The 24259-nt window shown below is 39.3% G+C and overlaps 1 protein-coding gene across 5 annotated transcripts in view; it reads left to right on the top strand.

The window, feature by feature from the left end:
- LOC132142140 (zinc finger protein basonuclin-2-like) overlaps positions 1-24259 on the top strand; it is a 151171-nt gene that overhangs the window by 48307 nt on the left and 78605 nt on the right. For 4 of the 5 annotated variants that reach the window (XM_059551772.1, XM_059551770.1, XM_059551771.1 and 1 more), the window contains one exon: positions 17497-17739. In XM_059551772.1, coding sequence (XP_059407755.1) covers positions 17497-17739 — 243 coding nt within the window. Of the gene's footprint in view, positions 1-16120; positions 16684-17496; positions 17740-24259 lie in introns of those variants that run through there. The other variant, XM_059551773.1, reaches the window with a different exon arrangement.

Genomic DNA, 24259 nt, shown 5'->3' with positions numbered 1-24259 from the left:
TTTACATATCATGCACTTTGGTATGGGTGTTCTGAAGTTATAACGTATAGAAGCATTGTGCAAGGAACCACACAAATATAAATCGTCATGAATTCATAATCTTCTATTGTTTGCATAATTTGTGTGAAATGGAAAAATAATGTTCTGGTCTTTTACTGCCACTAGAGTTGATTTTAGCTAGGTAGAGGCACGATTTTTCCATTAAGCATTGCTTATTTTTGCGATTCCATATTGACATATAAAGGCCATTTGGGAACACACACATTGGCGTATAAACGCTGGACCTGCGGTGTGTGTGCTGTGATCAGTGCTGGCTCCCAGTGTTTTCACTAAAGGGACTGTGTGCTGTCCTGCATCTGCTCTTCCCATTCAGACTAGCTGTCAATGGTAGAGTATGCTCTCTCTCTCTCTCTCTCACTCTCTCTCTTTCCTGTAATCTGTTCTTGTCTGCGTAGCATCCCTCCATTGTTCTAGCTCTGGCAGACCACACCTCTGCCACAAACACACGCAGCGTGTAACCAGTGTCTCTTTATTTCAGCCGACTGTGTGTGTAGTTGACTTTGTGTGCTCACGCTTTGTTACATGCCACCTATGTCAATCAGTTAGCGCGGCAAAAAACAATGCCAAATCATTGCAATAGTTCTCATGAAGTTTCTCAAAGATTCATATTCTTACATCAGCACCACTGAGCCGTGCTGATTTAACACACTTTACAAGAGCTGCTTTACTACAACCGAGGCTCATAAAAAGGCATATTGTAAACATAATTTTAATACAAGCTGTCTTTGAGGTAGCAGTTAGCTCTGACATTATAGCCCCAGACCTCCTTCCAATCGGCGGGCGTTTCGGCTGCACATTCTCAGAGCTCTGGGCCTTGTGTTTTGCAATATGTCAGATTGAGAACAACTTCCTGCTTATATGACTTCAGGGCATGTTGAATAGTGTCTAGTGTCTTGCGGAGAGTGGCGATTGGGAAGCTTGTGCTGGAAGGATCAAAAGGGGTGTAAGTGTAGTGAAATTGAGTCGGAGAGCTGTAGTGCTGTGTGTGTGTGTGTGTGCGTCGGTGGGAGTCTGAGGAGGGATGTGATGAAAGCATCCCACGTGTTGGAGCACAGGGTAGGGCCACAGCGCACAGCTCTCTCCGGAGGTATGGAAGCAATTACTGGCACTGAGGGCCCACAGACACCCACCGAGAGAAGTGGTCCCAGAAAAGAATGCACACAGTTCTCTGGAAGGCTAAATTACTTTCGTATGAGGACTAAGAGGGTAAGGTTAGTGTTTCTGTTCCTCTGTGTTTTTTCGTTTTTCTTTTTTATTAGGAACAAATACTGAGGCAAATTTAATTCAGATCACACATTTCAAATTTAAGAAAACAAGCCACAAAAATACCGCTGCTAATTAGACTAATGCTACTCCCCGTGTGCGTGCTGAGGCCAGGGAGAGAGCGATGGCCAGCCGCCCTCCAGGCAAAGCAGACTCCCAGCCCTTCTTGCATGAGAAGCGAGGCAATTAAAATACTGATGCCTCGATCCCAAACCCCACACCACTGGGCTGAAGTGAGTAAGCGTGAGAGAAGGCGCTGAACCCCCCTGGATCAACCGTGCACACTGACGCACGTGAACAGCGCTTTGATTATTAAACAGAAAACAGTCACAACGGTGCGGCCGTCTCGGAAATCGTTCGCTGCTTAGCATTTGTGCTGTAAACAGCATAGTCTCGGCCGCTGCGGCTCTCTTAGCCATCCAATATATGCTGGCAATGCAAAGACCAGCTCTCAAAATTATGGCCACTCAAAATTTTATTTCAAAATATATAGAGAATTATTAAACAAGCACATGAAACAGAGGCTGAAATACTGAGATTTTGTGAGAGAAATAAAATTTGGCTGATGATGTTTGTCCAGTAAAATAAAATGGGAGAACTAGTGTTACAATCCTCCCCATCAAAAATGAAAATGTAGAAAAAAATAATAATAATCTTAATCTGCTGATTAAGTTAATAGTAGTAATAATAATAATAAAACCTGCCTGATGTGCAAACTGTGTAAAGTTCTGTGTTAGAACCATTCCTGGTCTCCAGCAGTTGTTTTTTTTTTTTTTGCTAAAGAAAAAAAATGTAAGAAACCATTGAAATATCATTGTCAGTTGTAAACGTGCCTTTTATAACCAAGATCATTAAAACAAATAAGAAACTATTAACAGCATTACTCTTTGTGATTTTCTTTTATATTTAAATTGACATGTGGTGAAAATGTGAGCAGACTGGCTTGAAGAAATAAAATGCAAAACGGCATCACACTCTCATTCGTGTCATATCTGAATCTCAGTTTAGTAGGTTTTTTTGTTCTCCCACCATTCAAGCATAATTTGTTACATTACATAGAAATGCTTTTCTTTTTGTGGAGAATTGAATATTTGAGTATAGCAACAACAAGCCGACTGAGTACCTCGTCGAAGGAAGAAGTGGATGCAGGAATATGAGCCGAAAACTTTCATGCATCTTTAATGCACACTTTTTGTCTTTTGTAGGAGAAAAGGGTCAGTCAATTAAATATTTGTAATAACAGCCTCTTCTATCTATTGTACATGTACCCACATTTACTGCACATTTGAACCAAAGTATTCCTGACTAAATTTAAAACCATTGTGGTCTTACACATAATACATTAATGCTGCTGCAAACCTTTTCTGATTTATCAAGACAGGTGACGCTGTTGATCAAACCTACAGCTGGAGTGGAATGTGAACAAATCTAATGCAGCTGCAGACTTTTACAGCTTAGTGACGCAGCGAGCTTCAGGACGAAACACGTCTAGACTAGAATGGAGAGAAACGCGTCCTAAAGGCTGTGTGTTAGCTCACTGTGTCTGTGTGCTGTGTACAGCATTGCTTTCATGACTCCACACTAATAGAAATATAGTTAAGCAACAGGCATTGTGTTTTTTAAAGCCTGTTAATATTCTGTGCTACAGGCTTTGTGCAAGAATATTTCATTTAATATATTGTTGAAAATGTAAAAGGACTACCATCTGATTGCTGCTTTGAGAGACAAAGTAATTGTTTATTGCTTTTTCTGTGTAAATTTCATACACAAAAATGTTTAACATTTTGCCTCATTTGAATATTTGTAGAACCATTGGTATAACGTCCAATCATAACGGATGTCTTTCCAGTGTCAAAGCAGTAATGTTCAGATGTGCAATGATTTATTGAATGATTGTAAATAAATACATTTGTTTAATTTATTTGAGCTCTCTTTAATTTAATTGCAAGCCTTGTTTGTCATAGGCTGCATTTAATTTTATACGTTTAAATCTAACTTTTTGACAAGTTATTCTCTTGTATTTCAAGGATGTGGGATAATTACAACCTTTAATTCAGCAATAAAATTAGGCTACTCTACTCAGATTCTACTCAAAATTACTCAGTTTTTGATATATCATATCAAACATAAATTTTCTTAATGTTGTTCGGTTGCTTTGACACAATCTGTTTTGTATAACGCGATATATATAAATAAATAAAGGTAACTTAAAGAACGCGATTATGCTTTTATTTATAGTGTGATCTACTATAGAAGGCATTTAAATTAGACGCAGGCAAAATTAAAATAAAGACAAGGATGTGACAGAAGAGAGCAGAGATTTTAAGCTTTTGATACAAGGCTCATGTTCTGCTTGAATGTAGAATCACTGTAAAACTTATGAGTTCTGATACGTCACTGTAATTCTGACTACCTTTCGCAACTGTCTTGATAACTTTGGGTGTGTGAAATCTTTGAAGTGACTCCCATGAGCGCAGAATCATGACAAATGTTGATCTAGAGTGACGTAAAAGTCACATGAATTCCAAAATGACTGTTCAGACTGTGTCACATGTGAGCAAAACAAATCTTTTGAGCCACATTTGCCGGCAGTGTGAACTTGGCTAGTTACTGAAACCACACATGAAGCACAGCACACGGTAAACAGCACACGGCTCTCTCTCGCACTGTATGACGTGACAGACTAGTAGTCCACAGCACAGGTGTTCAGAGAATTGAGGTTTTGAGTCCGGAACATTTACGGGTGTGAATTTGGTTACTGTATGTGAACGTAACCATATTAAGGAATCATATACAGGACTGACAGCCATATTCGGCTGCTGTGTGACAGAATATACGGTCGCCTTGGTGTAAATTATTGAAAAAAACAAAAATAGTTTCCTGAAAAACTTATTCAGCAGCGCTGTAACGTATAGCTACTGGCCGAAAACAGATGCTTCAGTTTTGTGGAATACATTTTAAGCATTCTGCAGATGCTTTTAACCAAAGTGACATTCCATGCATTTCAAGCTAATATGAATATGATATACTATTATCAGAAAAATCCCATAGACTCGCACTGAATCAAGTTTCGTGAATTTGAGTCTCAACTTTTACAAACTCACACTCACTCTCTCTCTCTTTAAATGAGCAATAAGTAATGAGCTGTAATCTTCATAACCACAACCTAGCAACCATTTACAGCACCCTAACAACAACCCCATAGACTTCCAGTGAAAAAAGATGAGAGGAATATCACTTGATCAGAACATCCATAAACACAAATAATTCTGTGCTAATTTTTGCTCATTTCACTCAGTTAACCAATCAGTCTCTCTGGATTATTGGGAAGTTATCAAGCCATGCCCTAGCAACCATTTAGAGTACCCTAGCAACAAAAACCATAGACTTCTATTCAGAGAGATCAAAAGGGATATCTTTGGATAGACGTGTCATAGAAAGATGAGGGTGGGTTAATATGACTCAAGGCAACAAACAACCAATCACTAATCACCTTCACCATTTCCTAGCCATGCCATAGCAACCACTGTCAAGCATCCTAGCAACCCAAAGCCGAAGAGTTATATCTTCAAATTTGAATGTTATAGAAACATGACGGTCGTTTTATATCATTCATACTGACAAGCAGCCTTTGGAGTATAAACACTGACAGCTGCAAAACCTCTCCCTAGCAACCAAACGAAGTACCCTAGCAACCATTCAGCAAGACCCATATCTCTGCATAAGAACACTGTAGAGACATGGGGGTTGGCTCTTTTGACTTAGCAAACATGACTTCTAATATTTTGGACATGCTAGCTGTGAATAGCTGTAAGCTAATAGCGATCAGCTAAGTGTTAAAACATGTAAATGTTAAAATACTAGCAACTTTCTAATCATGCTTAACATGTTGTGTTAGCATCATACTAGCAATATGCAAATCATGTTAGCATAATGCTAACAACATGTTAATCATATTAGCATCTTTCTAAAAATGTGCTAGCAACATGCAAATCATGTAAGCATCTTGTTAAAAAACGTTAGCAGCATGCAAATGTTAATATCTTGTTAAAACATTATAGCAACATGCTAATTGTATTAGCATCATGTTAAGAATATGCTGTTCATGCTAGAAACATGTTAATTGTTAAAAGCTGAAAAACATGTCAGTCATGTTAGTATTTTGCTAACATGACTGACAAAATACTATTTTGGAAAATACTAATTGTATTAGCATCTTCGTAAAGGTACACCCATGTCCCTCTCAGAATACATTATAAAAATAGTTTTGAGCTTTTTTGGACTTGATACAGTTGTAGTTGTGTGTGACAAGCACCACTTACATTTTCTTAAGGAAATGTACATATCTAGTTGTTTATTATTATTATTATTATTATTATTACCTTGCATTCCCTGGGAATTGAACCTATAACCTTAGCATTATTAGCACCATCAAACATTACTAATTCATTAAAAGTTCTGAAAATTTAGCATGAACTGTTGTACATTTTATCATTTAAACTCCAGTTTTGTTTGTTTTTCTAATATTTATTACTAAAGTAATAATTAATGGAATGAAACAGATGAGTGAATATTAGATGAATATAAGATTAGATGAGTTCACAGAGCTGGACCAGTGATACAGATACATGAAAGGTGGCATATTATGAGAAGCGGCTCAGCGGAGATTTGTTTTGAGAGCTCGTAGATCTGCAGGCATTCTCCCTCACCATCTGAAGTGATTTAATGTGCTGCGCCCATCTCCACCATCTTTAGTCGAACGCTGTAGTGTGAGGAGTCTCTCTGCTCCCACTACTCTGACTTTAGGTGCACATCAGTCAGCTGCCAGCAGATAAGACAGCCATCCGCTCCTGGTTCCTCCTCATTTTCACAGAAACCAACTCCAGTGTGCAGCTCGCTCGTCTAAAGATTTCTCTGCCTCTTCTTTCTTCAGAGTACTTGACTCTTTTCTTCCCTCCATTCCCTTCTCTTTTACCATGCTGTCCAGACACAATGCTGCACACTTCCTTTGGAGTGTTTGACAGTGCAGACTGGAGGAAAAAGGGCTTTTGCTGCATTGCCACACATTCTAGTAGGCAGAAAATGTGTTGGCTGAAGCACAAATAACAGCACTTGGGGTTAATGATGACTTGTGCAGGTTTGCTGTCCGAATGGGGTGGAAACCTGCAGAGAGAGAAGTTAATAGCTGGAAGAAGGCACTGTCCTCTCTCCTGCTCTTTTTACATGTCCAAACTCAGAGACAGACAGAGAGAGAGAAAACAAAACATACAAGTGAGAGAGGGAAAGCATGCAAAAAAAAGGGGTTTTGAAACTTTTTTGAAAAAAACATCTTGATACTATCCTCAAAGTTAATGGCAGTCTGGACTAAAAACAGTGGTGGCAACATTTTGGTTCTGGCAATGCACAACAGTAATTATTCATAGTGAGAGTGATGGCTTCCAGGGGTTGAAGATTGATTATGTTTGATATGCTATTTTGTGTAATCTATCTCTGGCTGGGACCCATCCAAATTGGCCAGAACTGGAAAAAGGAGAAGTGTCTTCCCAAAGGGGAGAGAGAGAGAAAAAGAGAGAAGAGCGGAAGTGTAGCTGGTGTTTCTGTAGTACGTCTATCTTTAATCAATTGCAGTCAATGAGTTTTAAAATGGATGACCTTAGACACAATCATTATACTTTTAATAAGTTGAAACATGCAGCGAAGATATGAATAAGACATGTCTTTATAAGACTTGAATTTGCATTCACACAGTACTTGCGCTGGTGTGGGCAGGAGATACTGAACTAGAGAAGCTGTGCTGATGCCATGAGGTACCACAGTAATACCACAGATTCCTAATACTGGACCGGAGGTGAAGGCAGTTCTAGAAGTAATGTCACAATTAAAATTTTAACATAAGAATTTTTATTTTTTTTTAAATCTAATCAATCATAGAACACAAAAAAAAAAAAAAAATGCCGTGGCCCTAAGACAGAACCTTGATGGACACCATGAAGTATGATTATGATTGTGGGTAGAGCAATTTATTTAATCAACAGATTTTGTGGTTTGAATTTGGAATTAAGGAAGTAAAATTGAAATCGATATTCAATTTGTCCTTTTTAAAAAGAAAAATCATAGTTTATCAAGATGAATTTAGAATGTCGACTTAACCTTGTTTTGAGTTTAAAAAGCCTTGAAATCTGAAGGGTTATATGCTTACAAACAGAAAGAACAACAAACCACTCCTACAGAAATTGGTGTTTTGTTTATAAATGTCATCATATTTAAATATTCCTAAAACAGTGCATCCATGGCATTCTCATAGTAGCTGCTTGCTTTTATGTTAAAGTACATGCTCTACACTTCACTGAAAACACCATTAAATGCTTCTAAAACACACCAAATAGATATCATAATAAAACATTAAATATGAACAAGTCTCCCCCTTTCTCATTTTGCTAAAAAATAACAATAACAATTTATTTTAACATTTGCCCTCAATGTCCAGTCATGTCCTAATCATGAAGGGAATTGGAAAACCAGTTGCTGCAATGCAACTTTAACATCTCAAACTGATTAAAATTGGTTTAAGGTTGTGACAACACAATAACAGCGTTGGATTAACTTTGGTTTTATTTAAGAGAACTGAAAAAGAAGCAACATTTATTTTATGTTGTTTGTATACACATATGAGTATGCAATGCACTTAATTTTTTTTTCTCCCTGCTTGTTACATTGCCCATTGCACAAGTGTACAAACAAAAGATCATCATACAGGAAAAACGTTATTTACTTTAACTCATATTGCTGGCAAAGTTCCCAAATAATTACAAAGAAAAGGCAGCAGGCATCACATTGTGTGAAAAGTGAAATTTTGTGTGTATCTTTTACAGTGTACATACTTGCATAAACAAAGAGGCGGATTTAATAAATGCAAAGTGACTAAAACATTAACTAAAGCAAAAAGAAAGATGACCTCGATCAATGGAGTAAAAACTGAAAACAAGAAAATAAAGAGCAAGAGTGCACAGGGTTTTCTCAAGAGGCAGAAACACTGGCAGATAGTGCTGATAAAATAGCTCATCACCCTTTCTGGGGCGCCCTCTGAATTAACACCAGAACGCTGTGGTGTGACCAGCCCTGGACTGAGCCTAATCAAAATCTCCAGGTTCTGTAAGTGAGAGCGAGGCTGGTCACGGCACGCCTGAGAAAGAGAGCGAGAAAGAGAGAAGTGAAAGACATGGAGTGGACAGGACCCCAGAGATACACTCCTCTCTCGTCTTGTCATGATGCAGCATGGTGGCTCTCTCTCAGTTGTCAGCTCTGTGGCCGGCCCTGTTTACACATTTATACACACCTGCTTATTTATTTATTTACTGCCATGACAGAGAGCCATTCAAGCGGCTACTCTACACACATACACACTCATCACTGCGTTTTAAAAGGCCAGAGCAAAGCAAGAAGGTCTTGTGGCACTGCGGGATGAAAAAACAGGGTGGCGGGTGCATTCAAGAGGCTAACAGTTTTAATGGGTGGCAAGCAGGAGAAGAGTAAAGAGTGGCTGAATTATTCAGTCGTGTCTCTGGGTGAAAGGGACTGTGGTATCTGCTACGGCTCTACTGTCCCGTCTTTGGAAGAAGAGGGAATAAGAACACAAAGAGAGGGAGGGAAGGTACAGACAAGCCAAAAAGTGTGTGTGTGTGCACGCAAAAAAAAAAAAAATCATTTTGAAACAATGTATTAGAGTATAGGGAGTAAACTAGTTATAAAGAGGTACTTTGGCTCTGTATCAGTTATTGTGTATTTTAAGGATTAAAGTTCACCTAATTGGTTTTATGGAAATATTAAATAATCAAATATTTCTTTCTTTCTGTCTCAGGAAAGCATAGCACCTCTGCCTCGTTTTCAGATGTGATTCATTGCAGACTTGCGCTCATCAGCACTGTACTGCATGCAGGCCCTTGTTTCCTGATTGTTAACATTCATGTTCTACGACAGCTTGCGCCATCAATAAATGTCCCCTGGCTAATAGGACACACATGTTTTTGCTTCCTCTCGGAGCTCGGGCAGTGGAATCAGATGGCAGACAGCTTTCTGGTTCTTCCCTCATGAGGTCATTACATTGCAACATTATCAAAAGCATGTAGAGAGAATGATGTTGGATGTACGATAGAAAGGATGGCACGATAGTCACAGCATGTCATTTAATTTAAGTTGGGCTTCGAAAAAATTTTTTTTTCCAATGTCTGTGAGGACTACACCATTCTCAGTGCAGGAACCCCCCTGTATGCAGTGTGAAGTGGACTGGTCCATGTGTCAAAGAGGAGTAATTGATGACAGGCGTGTGAGTGAGTAAACCTCATCAGGAGCTCCAGGGACACGCACCGCTGATTCTTATATGCAGAATAGGAAAGCTTCACAATTTGTGTCACTGTCTCTCTCTGTCTCTGGCTGCCTCCTTTTTTCAAAAATTTCTGCACCATGCTGTGAATTTACAGTACAGGTAATGAATGGAAATTCTGGAGTATTTGTGAGCTGCTGTGGATCATTTCTTAACCAATGTATATTAAATAATCATAATAAATATCTATATGAAAAAAGGACCATATTTCTCAACAAATCATTAATAAGTCATTAATATACTGTATACATATAGACATGATACAAGAATGCAGAACCATCATGACACAGATTCAGCTTCAGGTTTGGTGGGATTGCAGGTACTGTACGTGGCTCACTGCGGTATGTTCCTCAAGAGGAAACAAGAAGGCCTTGGGGAAAATAATTAGCAATTAATAAAAAAGCAAAGAGATAATGGATAATAAAGGCTCCAGTACTGCAAGAGTGGATGCTCCTAGTTGGATGTCTTGTCAAGGTATTTTGAAAAAAAATTGAAGGAAGAAATAAATCTATTTTATTTTATTATATTTATTCTTTTGATAATGTTACAAGGCCTGCCAATCTACTAGAACTAAGGCTTTGTTTAGGATGATTAAACTAAATTAATGATAATGAAATAATTTTATTTGAAATAAAAATCCTAAAAATATGCTAAGAATTTTTTTTCTTTGTAATAATTGTTTTTTTTTTTACATTTTCCCAAATTGGAAGCATATCTGTGGAAAACAGCAATAGCCCCAAGACAAAACCTTGAGGGACACCATGTCTAACATCTGATGTTGTGTTCACACCAAAAGTGAAGCAAATATGCCCATCATGTCCCTCGCTCTAGATTACTCGTGAAATGTTTTCACTCGTACTACAGTATGTTTTTATTTGCACGAGTGAGGCAAAAAACAAAAATCCCATGAGTATAATCATGGCAAGGATAAATACGATCATTGCTTTGTTCCTGTTGTGGAAATCCCAAAAACAACAGAAAGCCAAACGCAGACGTGTCTGAGTTCACAGCACCATATAGAGGTGCACACAATTTGGTGAAGTTGTATAATAGTTTTCGGGGTGCCTGCAAACCGCTACAATAATGTGCTCCTCCATTTTCTGATTCATGTGCCAATAAGCTCTTCAATGGTTGGCTTGCGTCAGGCGAATTTTCCCCTCGAGTTGAAATTTTTGAACTTGTGTGAAAGACGAGTTGCATGTCGTAGAACATGAATGTTAACAATCAGGAAACAAGGGCCTGCATGCAGTACAGTGCTGATGAGCGCAAGTCTGCAATGAATCACATCTGAAAACGAGGCAGAGGTGCTATGCTTTCCTGAGACAGAAAGAAAGAAATATTTGATTATTTAATATTTCCATAAAACCAATTAGGTGAACTTTAATCCTTAAAATACACAATAACTGATACAGAGCCAAAGTACCTCTTTATAACTAGTTTACTCCCTATACTCTAATACATTGTTTCAAAATTATTATTTTTTTTTTTGCATTTCATGTCATTCGTGTTGCATGGTGCAAATTTGCCTCTATTCGCGTTTTTGCATTGACTTTGTATGTAGTCTACTCGTGTGAATAATAAATCTTGTGTTTGGTGTGAATACACCATAATGCATGATAATGGTTGTGGGTGGAACATTTCTGCAGTTCAAATACATGGCATTTAGCACTTTGTTTATACACATGCTGTTTTGGACATGTATTTGTGTCTGACACTGTGTTTAATGCAGTGCTCTAAATTTTGCACATATTTAATAATCACATATTAAAGCAACTAGTTCCCCTGTACTAGCATTGTTTTGAGTTAGCCTGATTTATGTATTTATTAGTTAGTTAGTATTATTAGTTTCTTTTAGTTTTTCTTTTTTTTCGAGAACTGATTATCGTTTGTTAATAATCTTTCATTGCAGCCATAGTAGACTATTCCGGTTCTCCCATATCTTGGTTGCTGGTCTTGTTATTCTGTATGTCTGTTGTTGTTTTGGATTGCCTATTAGTGTCTGACCTTAGCCTGCCTTTGGATTACGTTTGTGGATTACCCCTTCAGTAAACTACTGCACTTGGATCCTCTATCTTCATGTCACCGTGCAGTTCCAGTTTTCCAAATTCAGCCTGTACTTTATTAGCCAAAAAAAAAAAACCTGCCTTTTGAGGAAAAAAGTTGGATCACCCAGTTACCCAATAATGAGATATTGGACTTATGAAGCTGCAATTTACCTGCAGTGCAATGAACTAAATAAACAGCAGATGCAGTTTATCAACACAATAAGCTGATATGGAACAGGTGTGCATGTTGTCAAGACACACCTGAAGATTAGTTATGTGGTGGAATGAAGTTTACCAATGGAGCAATGCAAAAATCATACACCTCCTTGGTTTGTAACTCATCAAAAATCGAGGAAAATATCAAATAAATTACAATATGATTTTTAGTCTCTCTATACATACAAAATTCAAAGGAATGATTAATTAGATAAAACTAAATTTTAATTAAATTATCAAAAGGCCACTTATTAATTTAAGGCAGTCCTTTTTTATGAAGGCTGGTATTGTAAAAAACAAAATAAAAATATTCTGATTGAATTCTAGTCTAAGCTCCGTTCTCTAAGATGTGACGTTGGGGATCAGCAGTCATTTCTTGAACATACTGTATTCATAAATTCTTTTGTATAGGAAGCTATAGACCGGTTTCCAAACTAATTTATGGGCTATAATTGGTTGAGTCTAGAGATGCTGTGTGAGAGGTCATGGGGCAAGAAATTGAGATAAAAAAGTGACAAAAAGAGTAGACGCAACAAAACCTTTTTTAAAACTGATGGAGTTCAAGCGTTGTTTTTCACCTCAGTCCCAGAGGAGATGTGGGACAAAGAGTAATGCTGCTAATTGTGGGAATGAATCTGAATCCACAGGCTCCATCAATCATGAGTAGAATTAAGGCAGGTTGAAGGTTTATTTGTCACGTCACATGTCTTATGATTGAACCGAAAGAGAAAAGATGTGATGCTAAATTGCACTTTTAAGTAGGCCAAGATGAGAATTTCTTGAATGTTCTCTCTTTTGTTTCCTCAGTCCTTTGCTCTGGCTGGTCACACTGGAAAACTGAACGACTGCACTATCAGTGACATTTAGATCATGTGTGGCTCTTGAGTTCAGGGGACCACCACTTTCTCTCTCGTTCTCTAGACAAGTGAAAGGTTGTTTATGCTTGGTGTCATATGATGTCTTGTGGCCCTTTGCGTCTTCCAACAGAATAGAACAGTGACAGTTCTATCTGGCTGCCATCTGATCGACATGCTGTCTTCAAGTCACATGAAGAGCACACTAATATCCAACTCATTCATTCGCTTGTGATGACAGTATGTTTGTGTAAGGCAAGAAAGTCACTACATAAGCTCTTTTCTCTCTGCAGACATGAAAATGATTAAAAATGAGAGGAGAAAATGTCATTATGACAGTTGTTGTTTTTAAAAGGAGAACCCTTATTTTAAGAGAAACTCAAGGAAGAGAATCATTCACTCTCTTCCTGTAAACAGACTATTGCCATCATCTACCATCTACCTAACTTGTTTATTTTTTTATGTATACATTTTTATTTATTTAGTAATTAATTTTTCCCTGTTTTTTTTTTTTTTTTTTTACTGAAACTCTATACAGAATGAGATACTGTATTTTGTCAGGAAAAAAATGGAATCTGTATACATCAAATAGTTGTTTAATGGGACCATATAAAATTAAATCTTACATTTTAAATATATAAGACAGAAAATATAGTATAATAATAAATAAATAAATAAAAAAAACATTTATGTTTACGTTATTTGTCAATGCTTGCATTCCCAGGGTATCAAACCCGTGACCTTGATGTTGCTGGCACCATCCTCTACAGGAACAAAAATCATCATGTCACCTCATGAATAATTAATTAGCCTTTGCTTTGCCATTCACTTGTCACGTAATGATTTTCTTCCCTCTCTCAGTTGTTTACCAGCTTTCCCTCAGCGCAGGCAAAGGTTATCATCAATGTCAAGTCATTTGCCAACAGACATTACATCCGCTTTCCACCAGTTTTTTCTTAGTTTTGACAGAGGTACCTTGAAAAAAAATGTCACAGACCCCAGCCCTAGAACAAACATGGGTCACTAAGAGAAAGTCAATGGCCTGTGTGCTGCCGCAGTGCCACAGCCCCAGGACTCCCAGCATGCTCTCTTCTCTTTTACTCTAATGAGTTGCAACACAGATAATGTGGCTGATGATCTTTCATTGATTTGGCTATCACTTGCTTGTCTGGTAATTGATCCGTAGCTGAGCCTCTAGTTAATTATATCAGCTTCGACATGGCCCTAGTCTGGGGGGAATTTGAAGTCTTGCAGAATAATAGTTTTAATAAAGGAGTCCATTACTGTGGCTCTCTGCTCTCCCTGACTGCTGCTGCTGCCAGTGACAGGATCTGAGCTCATGCTCAACACCCGAGAGAGAGAACGAGGACCGGACCAACCCAGAGAAAGGGATGGAGTCCTCTCAGACCTCTCACAAATAACCACTATTAATGGGGAGGTCAGAAGCTGATCTGCCAGCTTGACTCGAAACACTCAGTAGCACTTGAAAAATCAAGAGACCGGCACGTTTCAGAGAGAAAGGGAACTGAAGAGGAGAAGAGAAGATGACATGGGGGATAAGACTAAATAAAGCACCAATTTCTTTGGAATTGGAGTTATTGATGAACTGAAATGAAGCATTTAAGATATATATTTATTTTTAAATGTTATTTTTTTAAAGTCATGGTTACTACACAGAATATTTCTTGTTCAGTTCTAAATGTCCATGAATTGACATTTTAGAACTGAAGAAGAAATATTCTGTGAGGACAGATGAAATGAAGGGGACAAATGTGTGACAATGGACTCGAAGCGTCTCTCTCATTAGTGTCCATTTGCTTGTAAAGATGTGCAGTCTTCAATTCTTTGGTCACTGCAGAGGGCACTCTCTCTCTCTCGAGAGAGAGAGAGAGAGAGAGAGAGAGAGAGAGAGACCGGGAGAGAGAGAGAGGGAGAGAGAGAGAGAGAGAGAGAGAGAGAGAGACCGGGAGAGAGAGAGAGGGAGAGAGAGAGAGAGAGAGAGAGAGAGAGAGAGAGAGAGAGAGACAGAGAGAGAGAGAGGGAGAGAGAGAGAGAGAGACCGGGAGAGAGAGAGAGAGACCGGGAGAGAGAGAGAGAGGAGGAGGTGAGGGAAAGAAACAAAACAGCATATTAAGTTCTCATCATGGCTGCCACTGCTTCTTGTGCATTCTTTCATTCAATCTAAAAAGAAGACACTAGATTTGATCAGACAAAATGCTGTGCAGATTACTCAGGTAAAGGTTAGCCAGAGCTGTCATTAGTCCAGTACAGAGGCTTTTAACAGACAGTAACAGCTGTCTCCTTCAAATTGCCACAAAATTTCAAGTGGCTTTCTACATACGAGAAGCCATTTAATGTAGCGAAAGGAAGAAAAGTTAATTTCCTTTCTTTCTGTCTCATAGAAGGGAGATCACGGTGACATCTTCAGACACAATCGACAATGTCAAAGACTATAATTTTAACAGCTGACGTGAGGGGAAGTGCTGGAGGGAAAAAGTACAAGAGGAAAAACACGCAATAATAACAAAAAATAGCTTCATTACACAATACATTTCTCATGTAAAATGTTTTGGCATGTACAATGAGGCAGAGATGCTGCCACTTACTGTAAGTGCATATGTTAGGGCTTTCTTTCTCTTCCCCACCTTTGTGAGACTGTCTGCTGCGGGGACCAATTTGGCAAAAATGGAGCCTCTTCCTCATTTTTTTCTTAATTAAAATCTGAAAGCATCCACTCGAGGTTTCCCTGTGTGTGTGTGTGTGTGTGTGTGTGTGTGTGTGTGTGAGAGTGTTTGTGAGTGGGAGAGAGTCTGTATGATTATGTGCTCTGCTGCACTACTCCACAAGACGGTGTGTGTGTGTGTGTGTGTGCATTCGCAGGGGGAGTGGGGGGGGGGGGGGGCGTGGACTGATTACATAGCACCATTAGCTAGAGCTGTTTAATACAAGGAGAAAAAAAACAGACAAAGGAATCAGAGTTGGTAATACAATCAAATGGTTGTGTGCCCATCTTAAAAGACCTGGCTTCATGACACATTCGGCTTCAATTCCAAAAAAAAGAAAGTTGACAAGACAATGCATAAACAATGCACTACAATTATTGTATTATTTCAATTAGATTTATTTATTGATTTTATTTTGCAGGTACTTCTTAAACATTGTCTGCATGTTTACTGCCTGTCAATAGTAAAAAAACGAAGTAAAGAAAAATAAAACAAAGCGTAATTGGAACGCTCAGAAGCATCTTTTCGTTTAGCATTGTGGTTATTATAGAAGTTGGAGCTTGTCCAATTGTATTGATGAATGCATTATTTGCTTGGAATAGTGGTGTGGATGGGCCGGTTCTCTCTCTCTCTGTGAGTGCATGTATTAGAGAGTGGCTCAATCCCACTGAGGTCTGGAGTGGAGAAGCATCAGGCATGGAGAGCTGGTAATAAGACAGGGACAACCCTTTCCCCTCCTGCTCTCTCTCTCTCTCTCTCTCTCTCTCTCAGTGGGAAAGCAGATCAGTGGAGGAGAGAGAGAGCCGTGTCATTGAGTGCCAGCAAGAAGAGAGGAGCAGTTAACTCAGACGCGCTGCGGCCCGACACACACACACACACACACACACACACGCGCACGCAGGCACGCTCTACCTCACAACAACACACACGTACTCACGGCTACACACACTGACACAGCGCTAGCTGGAGTTAGTCTGAAGACCGAGGACAGGCATCTCTGAGGGCAAGAAGGGGCCTTAAAGAAGGAGAAAGAGAGGGATAGAGAGAGAGAGAGAGAGAGAGAGGAGGGGCTGCTTTGGAACTGACACACTCCAACACCTGATCTCCACACAGCTGGGAGGAAAACCACGCTGGACACACTGGTGAGAGAGGGCACCTTTTGGGGAGAAGGGATGGTCCATTTGTCAAAAATTTTTGAAAGTTGTTTTCTTTTGAATTAAACTTTTTGAAAAAAAATTGTTACAGTGCTAGAAAGTTGCTTTTGATTAGGAGATATGGTCTTTAGACATGCGAGGACTGAAAGTGTGTTTTGTGCAAAGTATAGATGTATTTTTCTTGTTGTTGTTTTTTTTTTCTTTCTTTTTTTTGCATGTCGATGTGTGCAAAGGGTTCAAAGTGCGATTGATTTCTGTTTGGAATGTATGCTTGTATATATGTTTGGAGGACAGCTCATACACCGCCTGACTGACATTTTGAAAAAAAAGTGAGAGTGTGTGTTTGGGGGGTGCGGACAAAAAAAGCTACTCCTCTCCTTCACCATCTCCTCCTCCATTTTTCTGCCATCCCCTTTTTTTCTCTCCCTCCTTCACTTCACTTCAATTCACACCCCCATCCCTCTCTTCCTCCCTCCTTACCTCCGACACTCGGCTCATCCTGCCCTCTACCACCACATGCCCCAGAGGAAATATGCATTGTGCAGCCCTGCTCCTGAATTAACTCAACACACTCCTCCTGCTACTGGCAGGCAAGACCCTCCACTTTGCCCCCTCCCTCAAGAGAAGATAGGAAAGTGAGAGAGAGAGAGAAAACAGAAAGAAAGAAAGAAAAAAAGAGCAAGAATAGGACAGAAGAGAAAAAAGAACAGAGCAGTCACCCTTTGCCTCTTTGAACCTCCACCTTCACGTACTTTTCTCTCCGGCTCCCGTCCACCCCCTTCCCCTGTTCTCTGCCGGCAGTCTGAGGAGACGGAGCTGGATGTGAGAGGCGGTGTGGTGTGGAGAGAGCGAGAGCGAGAGCGAGAGAGGGCACACGAGTCCACGGCCAGAGCCAGCAGCAGCAGCGGTGCAGAGGGAGGAGGAGGAGAAGGAGAAAGCTCCATGCAGTTCAGCACCAGACCGGCCAGCGCCGAGCCGGGCTTCATGGGGACATGGACACAGCAGAGCACTGACAGCAACCTCCTCTTCAGAATGTCCCAGCAGGTAAGCGGGATGCTCACTGTGTGTGTGTGTGTGTGTGTGTGTGTGTGTACAGCTGTTATCGCTGTTAAAATGTGTGTTTGTGCTTATTGTTTAGCAAATGTGTAAAAACAATGTCATGTTTTTTTTCTTGGTGTAATGTTTGCTACTTTTGCTGTGGTTAATGCAAATTTCAGCCGCCTTTGTAAAGTTTCTGAGTGCTTAGGTAAAATGAGCTTTTATAAATTGCGTTAGTGAATATGTATCGGGACAGTGTGGGAGGTTTTCATTTTGTTTTGGTGACCCTTGGTAGTTCAGGCTGTGGCACACATCTAATTGACTTCATCTGCTTGTTGCTGGAGTCCTTTCCGTCATCAGCCTCTAAAAGCACAGCAGATTCTGTAGCTGTGCAAAACAAATCAGCAGCTCTATAACAGTGTGTGTCCTTATTGTAAAGTTCCTGTGCTGAAGGCTTTTATCAGGACAGAATGTTTATGGGAGGGGGATCGGGGTCTGTGGAGGGAGAGATGGTGAGCAGAACATTAATCATCAGGGCTGGTTTCTCTGTGCCATGCACACACTGATACGAGCGCAGGCCCCTGGACTCCCTCTGGACAACATTTTGGGGTCCAGCCACATATCTTTCCAGATTCCTCACAAACTTTTTTTTTCTTCACTCGATCTGTTCTCTGTATTTGCCACACCAAGATGCGTATTGGTTTAAACTGAATGCAACAAAACAAATATGAATTCACATTTAATATTTATTTTTACATGAAAAAAGTAACAAAAATAACAACACCTTTTTCTTTCGTTAAGTATAAACTATATTTGTGATTAAATAGTTCAGTGTTGTTTATGACTGTGAGGGTTAACCCGGCGCGCTCCTGATGGTTCCCGCGCATCGCAGGTGCTTCAGCGGAACACGGAGCGCGCGAGGCTCCACTCTCACGACACGCGGTCCACAGAGACCCAGCCTTCACTTCAGTCACAGACACTGTTTCTACAAATACATTCTTCTGAATTCTTGCATCATTACGCGGATTTGAACATTTGTTAAACGTGTGTTTAAATGTTTACACTGTTTATCCTTGACACAAAATATGAGTGGGATACGTCAAATGCACTTTATTTGAATTCGACTGTAAATCGCTCAATAATCATCGGATACAATAATTTTATCAAGAGAATCTCGTGTGTATTGAACATCGTTGACAGTATAATCTGGCTGCTATCAGTTATTTTGTCAGAACAACATTGTCTCAGCTCCACAAATGCACTTGTGCTGCTTAAATTTCATAATGTAGATGATGCGCATACAAACCTTTTTGAGTCCTTAATCTCAAAGATTTATAGAGTAATGTAAAAAAAAAAAGAAGTATATTCTTGCTCATAGTCAATAATGATATCTGATGCGGCTCTCACTGATGGCGAGAACAAATAGTTAGGCACTCGTTTTTTAATGTTCCTTCCTTATTTTAAAACGCAATGCAACGTTTGTTTCCCTAAATATGTATTTTTCCAAATGTGTTTTTCTGTATTTTTAAAAAAGCGGCTTAAAACAGCCTTTTTGATCGTGTGGTTTTACCGAAATGTGTGCGTCTTAAATTAATTTCAGCGTTTTCTGTAGAATACTGTTAACAAGAAGATCAAGACACCATCATCAATTAATTTCCGATCCGACTTTCTTTTTTTCTTTCTTTTTTTTCTTTTTTCTTTTTTTTTTATTAAAGGTACCTGTGCATTTCCACAAATGATTCTGACACTACTGACCACGTGCAGCGGTCGAAATTAATATCAAAACCACATGAGCAAATATTCTGAATGCCTGTGCTAGGGTTTATTTTATGCAGTAGCCTAGTTTTGTTAATGTGGGTTTGGTTATTAATGGCTTCTAATTGCTCAATCTCGACTAATCTGCTGCAGAATGAACGAGCACTTAAAGCTTCTTGAGCTGAAGTGATCGGGCTGTGATCAGGTCCGACTGTGAAGGCTTCTGGTGCTGAATCTGATCAGATCTGTGTGCATCTCCTGCATCACTCTCTCAGCATCCTCTCGTGTTTGCAACACTTGTTATTTTCCCCTGTTGCCCATTCCATGAACGGCAAATTTGAATAAATAAAAAAGGACATTTATTTGATATTATAGATGTATAGATTTTGCATTACAACTTTCGAGAAATTTTCGATTAAAGAATGTATAATACAACGGCAGCGGCAAATACATTGTTGTTATTAATGCTATAATGTTTAATAATAATACAAATACTAGCCTGCTGAATCTACTGCTAATAATAATGATAATAATTTTAAAACGAATGAAGCTTAAAAATTAAAGATTTCCTGCAAAATGAGTCTTATTATTATTAATTCTTATTTAGGAGCGAATTAATTTAATCGCAACATCAAAAAGTAAAATAATGTAACTGTATAATATATTTAGGTAATCTTAAATAATGTATTTTGAATTTTAATATCTTTGTTGAAATCTCGACTGATCCAATGCAAGACGCAGAATTGAAACTGCTCTGCTGCAGGTGCGGCACGCGCTGGAGACGCATTCAAATGAAGAAACAGAGTTCGATTCGTCTGATTATACAGCTTCTTTCATTTAATTGATTAACTATTTTAAATGTATAAAAACATGTATTATGTGTGCTCATATATTTTTAAGAAAAAAAAATCGTTTAGCACCTAAAATAACTGTTAGTTGTGTGAGGTTTATGAGCGCTGTTCTTTTTCACATATCTTCGCTGATGTAACAAATAAACAAACTAAAAAGCCCAGTGTTAGACTTTGGCGAAGGAACCACACTTATTGCATTTTTTTATATATATTATACTTTTCATTTTTCTTTTTTTTGTTTTTAGACTTTTGTTTATTTATTTATTTACCGATCATGTAGGTTTGTGGCGAATCTGAGAGTATATTTTTCTTTTCTTTCTCCTTCTCGTCTCTCTCTCAGGTGTGTGTGTGTACAGGAGTGTGTGTACATGTGATTATAGTGAAGTGTCTGCCCCCCCCCCCCCCTGCTGCATGTGTGTGTGGGTGCGAGATGAAACGACTCTTGGCTGGCCTTGGTTGAGAAACAGAGAAGGGTGGAGTGGAGGAGAGGAGAGTGAAAGAGGATATGTGTTTCGGGAGACACCCACCACCCTCTCTCTGAGATCGAGCGGAGCCCAGGGCCGTGCCAACACCGGAGAGAGCAGCCTTTGGTGACAGGAAGGTGTCTGTCACAGGGTCATTGTCAAAACCAAGCTGCAGCTAAAGCCAACAAACCTGTTTAGTCACTGGTTTGAGAATGTGTTGGAAAAGAATTAAATGGAGAGTAAAATGTGGAGTTAAATCTGAGTTTTCGTTCGTGGAGTCAGCTCTCCGGCTCCTGCCGTTAACTACTGCCCCTGTTAACTAATGGACTCAGTTGAGGGGAGTAATCTCACCTGGCTCAGGGATGCTTTCTTTCCTAATTCCTCTCGCTTTCCCCGACAGACAGCCTCTTAATGTGTTCAAGGAGAAACTGGAATGTGGAGGAAGCAGAGAGGGCGGGGAGAGGATCAGAGAGAGAGTGCGAAACTTTTTTCACTGTTTCTGTTGTAAAGCGAGAGTGTTACACAAAGGTGCATGTAGAAGGTGATGAAAAGATGAGAGAGGAACGGCCGAGAGATGTTTGGCGACTGCATACGAGAAGCCTGTGCTTTTTGAGTGTGTGAGCGTGTGTATGTTATGCCAACTATTGTGCCTCCTACACCTCTGCCTACATCCCTACTGTCGAGGAGATCTGCTGGAGCTATTATTGTTCCTGCCCAGCAAACTATCTAACAAAAAAAACTATTCAGTATTTCGCATTCCATTTAAGTGATTACATAATTAGTGTATTAATCAATATGCTACGTTTATGGCTTTTAATAAACATGTTGTTTATAGCGGTTCCTGTGTTAAATTAGTTTTAATATTCATGATTTAATTCCTTCACTGTTTACAAAGCAGTGTTAGAATATTAAGCTGAAATGCTCTTGAGAAATATCACACTCTGTTATTGTTTTGAACATTCTTCACATTTTTTTTTCTTTCTTAAAATTAAATGTCTGATATTTTATTATCTCAAAACCCAATTTTTTGTTCTCTTTTAATTTGTCCTCAATATGCATGCTTTTTGGGTTTTTTTACATTTTGTTAAACATAAATATTTGAAAGTGAAGAGCGGGAGCGAGTGAATGTGAGGTACGTGAGCGGGCTGTTTTTGGGGAAGAGGAAGTGGTCTCTGGTGGGTAGAGAGAGAAACTCGCTCTTCTGTGAGACTGGCTTGGAGCCAGTTTGGAGGCAGATTCATCAGCTCTTCACAACGGGGACAACCCCCCCCCCCCCTCAACCCCGCAGTCCCACACTGAAAAGCACACAAATCGATCCAGTTAAGATTTTGATTCAGCTTCACCAAAGATTTGGTTGCTATCTTTCCTTTATTCCTTGGAGCGGTGAGTGGATATGAGTAGGTGTTTGAGATCTGTGTGTTCCTTGGGCTATGATCAATAGCTGACACTGGGCACATCACTCACATGCTTCTCTGCTCTCTGTCTGTCCTCAGGGGCGACACGGCCACTCACATGTTCATTCGTGAATATATTTCTGGAGTGTCAGAAAACAGAGCATTTCTGTCTCTGGCGTTGCACGGGAGAGAAGAGGTGATGTTGTGCTCTCTGCGGGTCAATGCCACAGACATAGACACGATAAAAGCGTGCTCTTATCAGGACCGTGCCTGTTAAAAGGTAGCTGTGTTTCCTGACGGTAAATGCAGATTACACTTGACACAATACAAGCATTCATAATTATTTTAAATAGTTTGCACTGATATCCTCCTTTTAAATGAGCCAAATATTTGTGAAATAAAGAATGTAAAACAATACCTTGCCCTCTCAGTTGAGGGATTGCAGTGAAGCAGATGTCTGTATTTGCTTCATTTATAAAGAAGTAGTTTCAGCTGCTTTTTAATGCACTACTGCACTGTAGTGTTAACATGCAAGTGTAACCTTAAAGCGCTATTTCTTCCTGATTTAACCCATTAAAACTAAATTAATGTATTGAGGTTGATTCAGCGATATTAAATAATATTTTTGACATCAATAAAACCAATTAGTTTAGATGTTACCATTTAAGGTTGCAGTTTTTGTGTGTGTGTGTGTATTTTTGATCCCTTTCAAGCTAGCCAAAGCTTTGAAAAGTCTTTCATTTTTTTTAGACCTGGAATTTTCCCCCCCTTTTTTTTCTGAAGAGAAGGGAAGTGCCGGTTAAAAGGGAAACTGCTGTTTCAATAGTCTTCGAGTCAGGATGTCACCACCCCCGGCGTGGCGGTAATGAGGGGACATTACCATCATTCTGCGTCTTGTTAGTTCCCCGAGCGCCTGACACAATCAGAATGCAGCAGCTGCCCTTCGGACCGAGCGCGAGAGAGACGGAGAGATCTGATAGGCCAGACCTGAGGGAGTGTGTTCCCAGAGATGAGACACACCATGTACTACATCCATGTAAATATAAACTGAGCCACACAAAAATTTGCATAAACATTTTATTTATTCATGTTTTTAAATACTCTCCAAAAAAAGAAGAAAAAAAATTGCACATCTTACACAAACTTGCAGTTACATCTGTCCGAATATATATACATCTTTATTTAATTTATTGAATGCATATATAAATCTATTCAACCTGCGCTGGTATTTACAGAACTGCTTAACGTTTTAGTGGCAAAATTCTAAGAAAGATGATATTTGGATTTTCTTGCTAGACTGAAGAATATGCATAAATGTTCATAAGTGTTAAGGTCTCAGTTCCTAAATTATTTAAGAGAGAGGAGAGGTATCATAACCTAGTTAGGAGTTGAAAGATGGCTGCGTAGTGAGCACAGAGACAGAGAGAAAACACTTTCAAATAAAGAGAGAATGTGCTGGAATTACAGTCAATCTGGGGTTTCTTTTCTTCTTTTTTCATTCCTTTTAATGCATTTGATTTATTTTAGATTGAGGGAATGGTTGTTCGGTCATTTATAGACTTTTTATTTTATTTTATTGAATACATTGAAACTTAAAGTACGATTTTTAGTCCTATCACATTAAATGATATAAAGACATGTGCATGCAATTTATCCTGATCCAGAGATGATTTTTCCATCTTGATTTTGCTGTACATACTCAGTATTGAATCCGAAGCATCAGATAAACAGCTGATTTTCAGGTTTCCCGCAGCGGTCTGAGCCTGAGAGCTTTAGTCGTGGAAGAGGGTCCATTAGGATTTACAGTTGCTCTAACAAGAGTCAGTCAGAGTCACTGGAGTCAGTTATCTAGTCCTCCGAGACCTTGGCTGATATGGAGCAATGCCACGTCCAATCCAGAAAGCACCTGCCCTTCCGTAAAGGTCATTCAGATCAGACAGTCAGACCCCAAAGTGTGAGTGTTTTCACTTCACCGCTGGGTTTCATCTTTAACTCCGGGACGCCGCAGTCAGTCTCACATTTCAACTCTACACCACCTGAGATCCTGAAGAATTATGCTCTT

This window comes from Carassius carassius, chromosome 6 (genome assembly GCF_963082965.1).
Source record: "Carassius carassius chromosome 6, fCarCar2.1, whole genome shotgun sequence".
NCBI classification, from domain to species: domain Eukaryota; kingdom Metazoa; phylum Chordata; class Actinopteri; order Cypriniformes; family Cyprinidae; genus Carassius; species Carassius carassius.
This window is presented reverse-complemented; position numbering and strand designations above follow the sequence as displayed.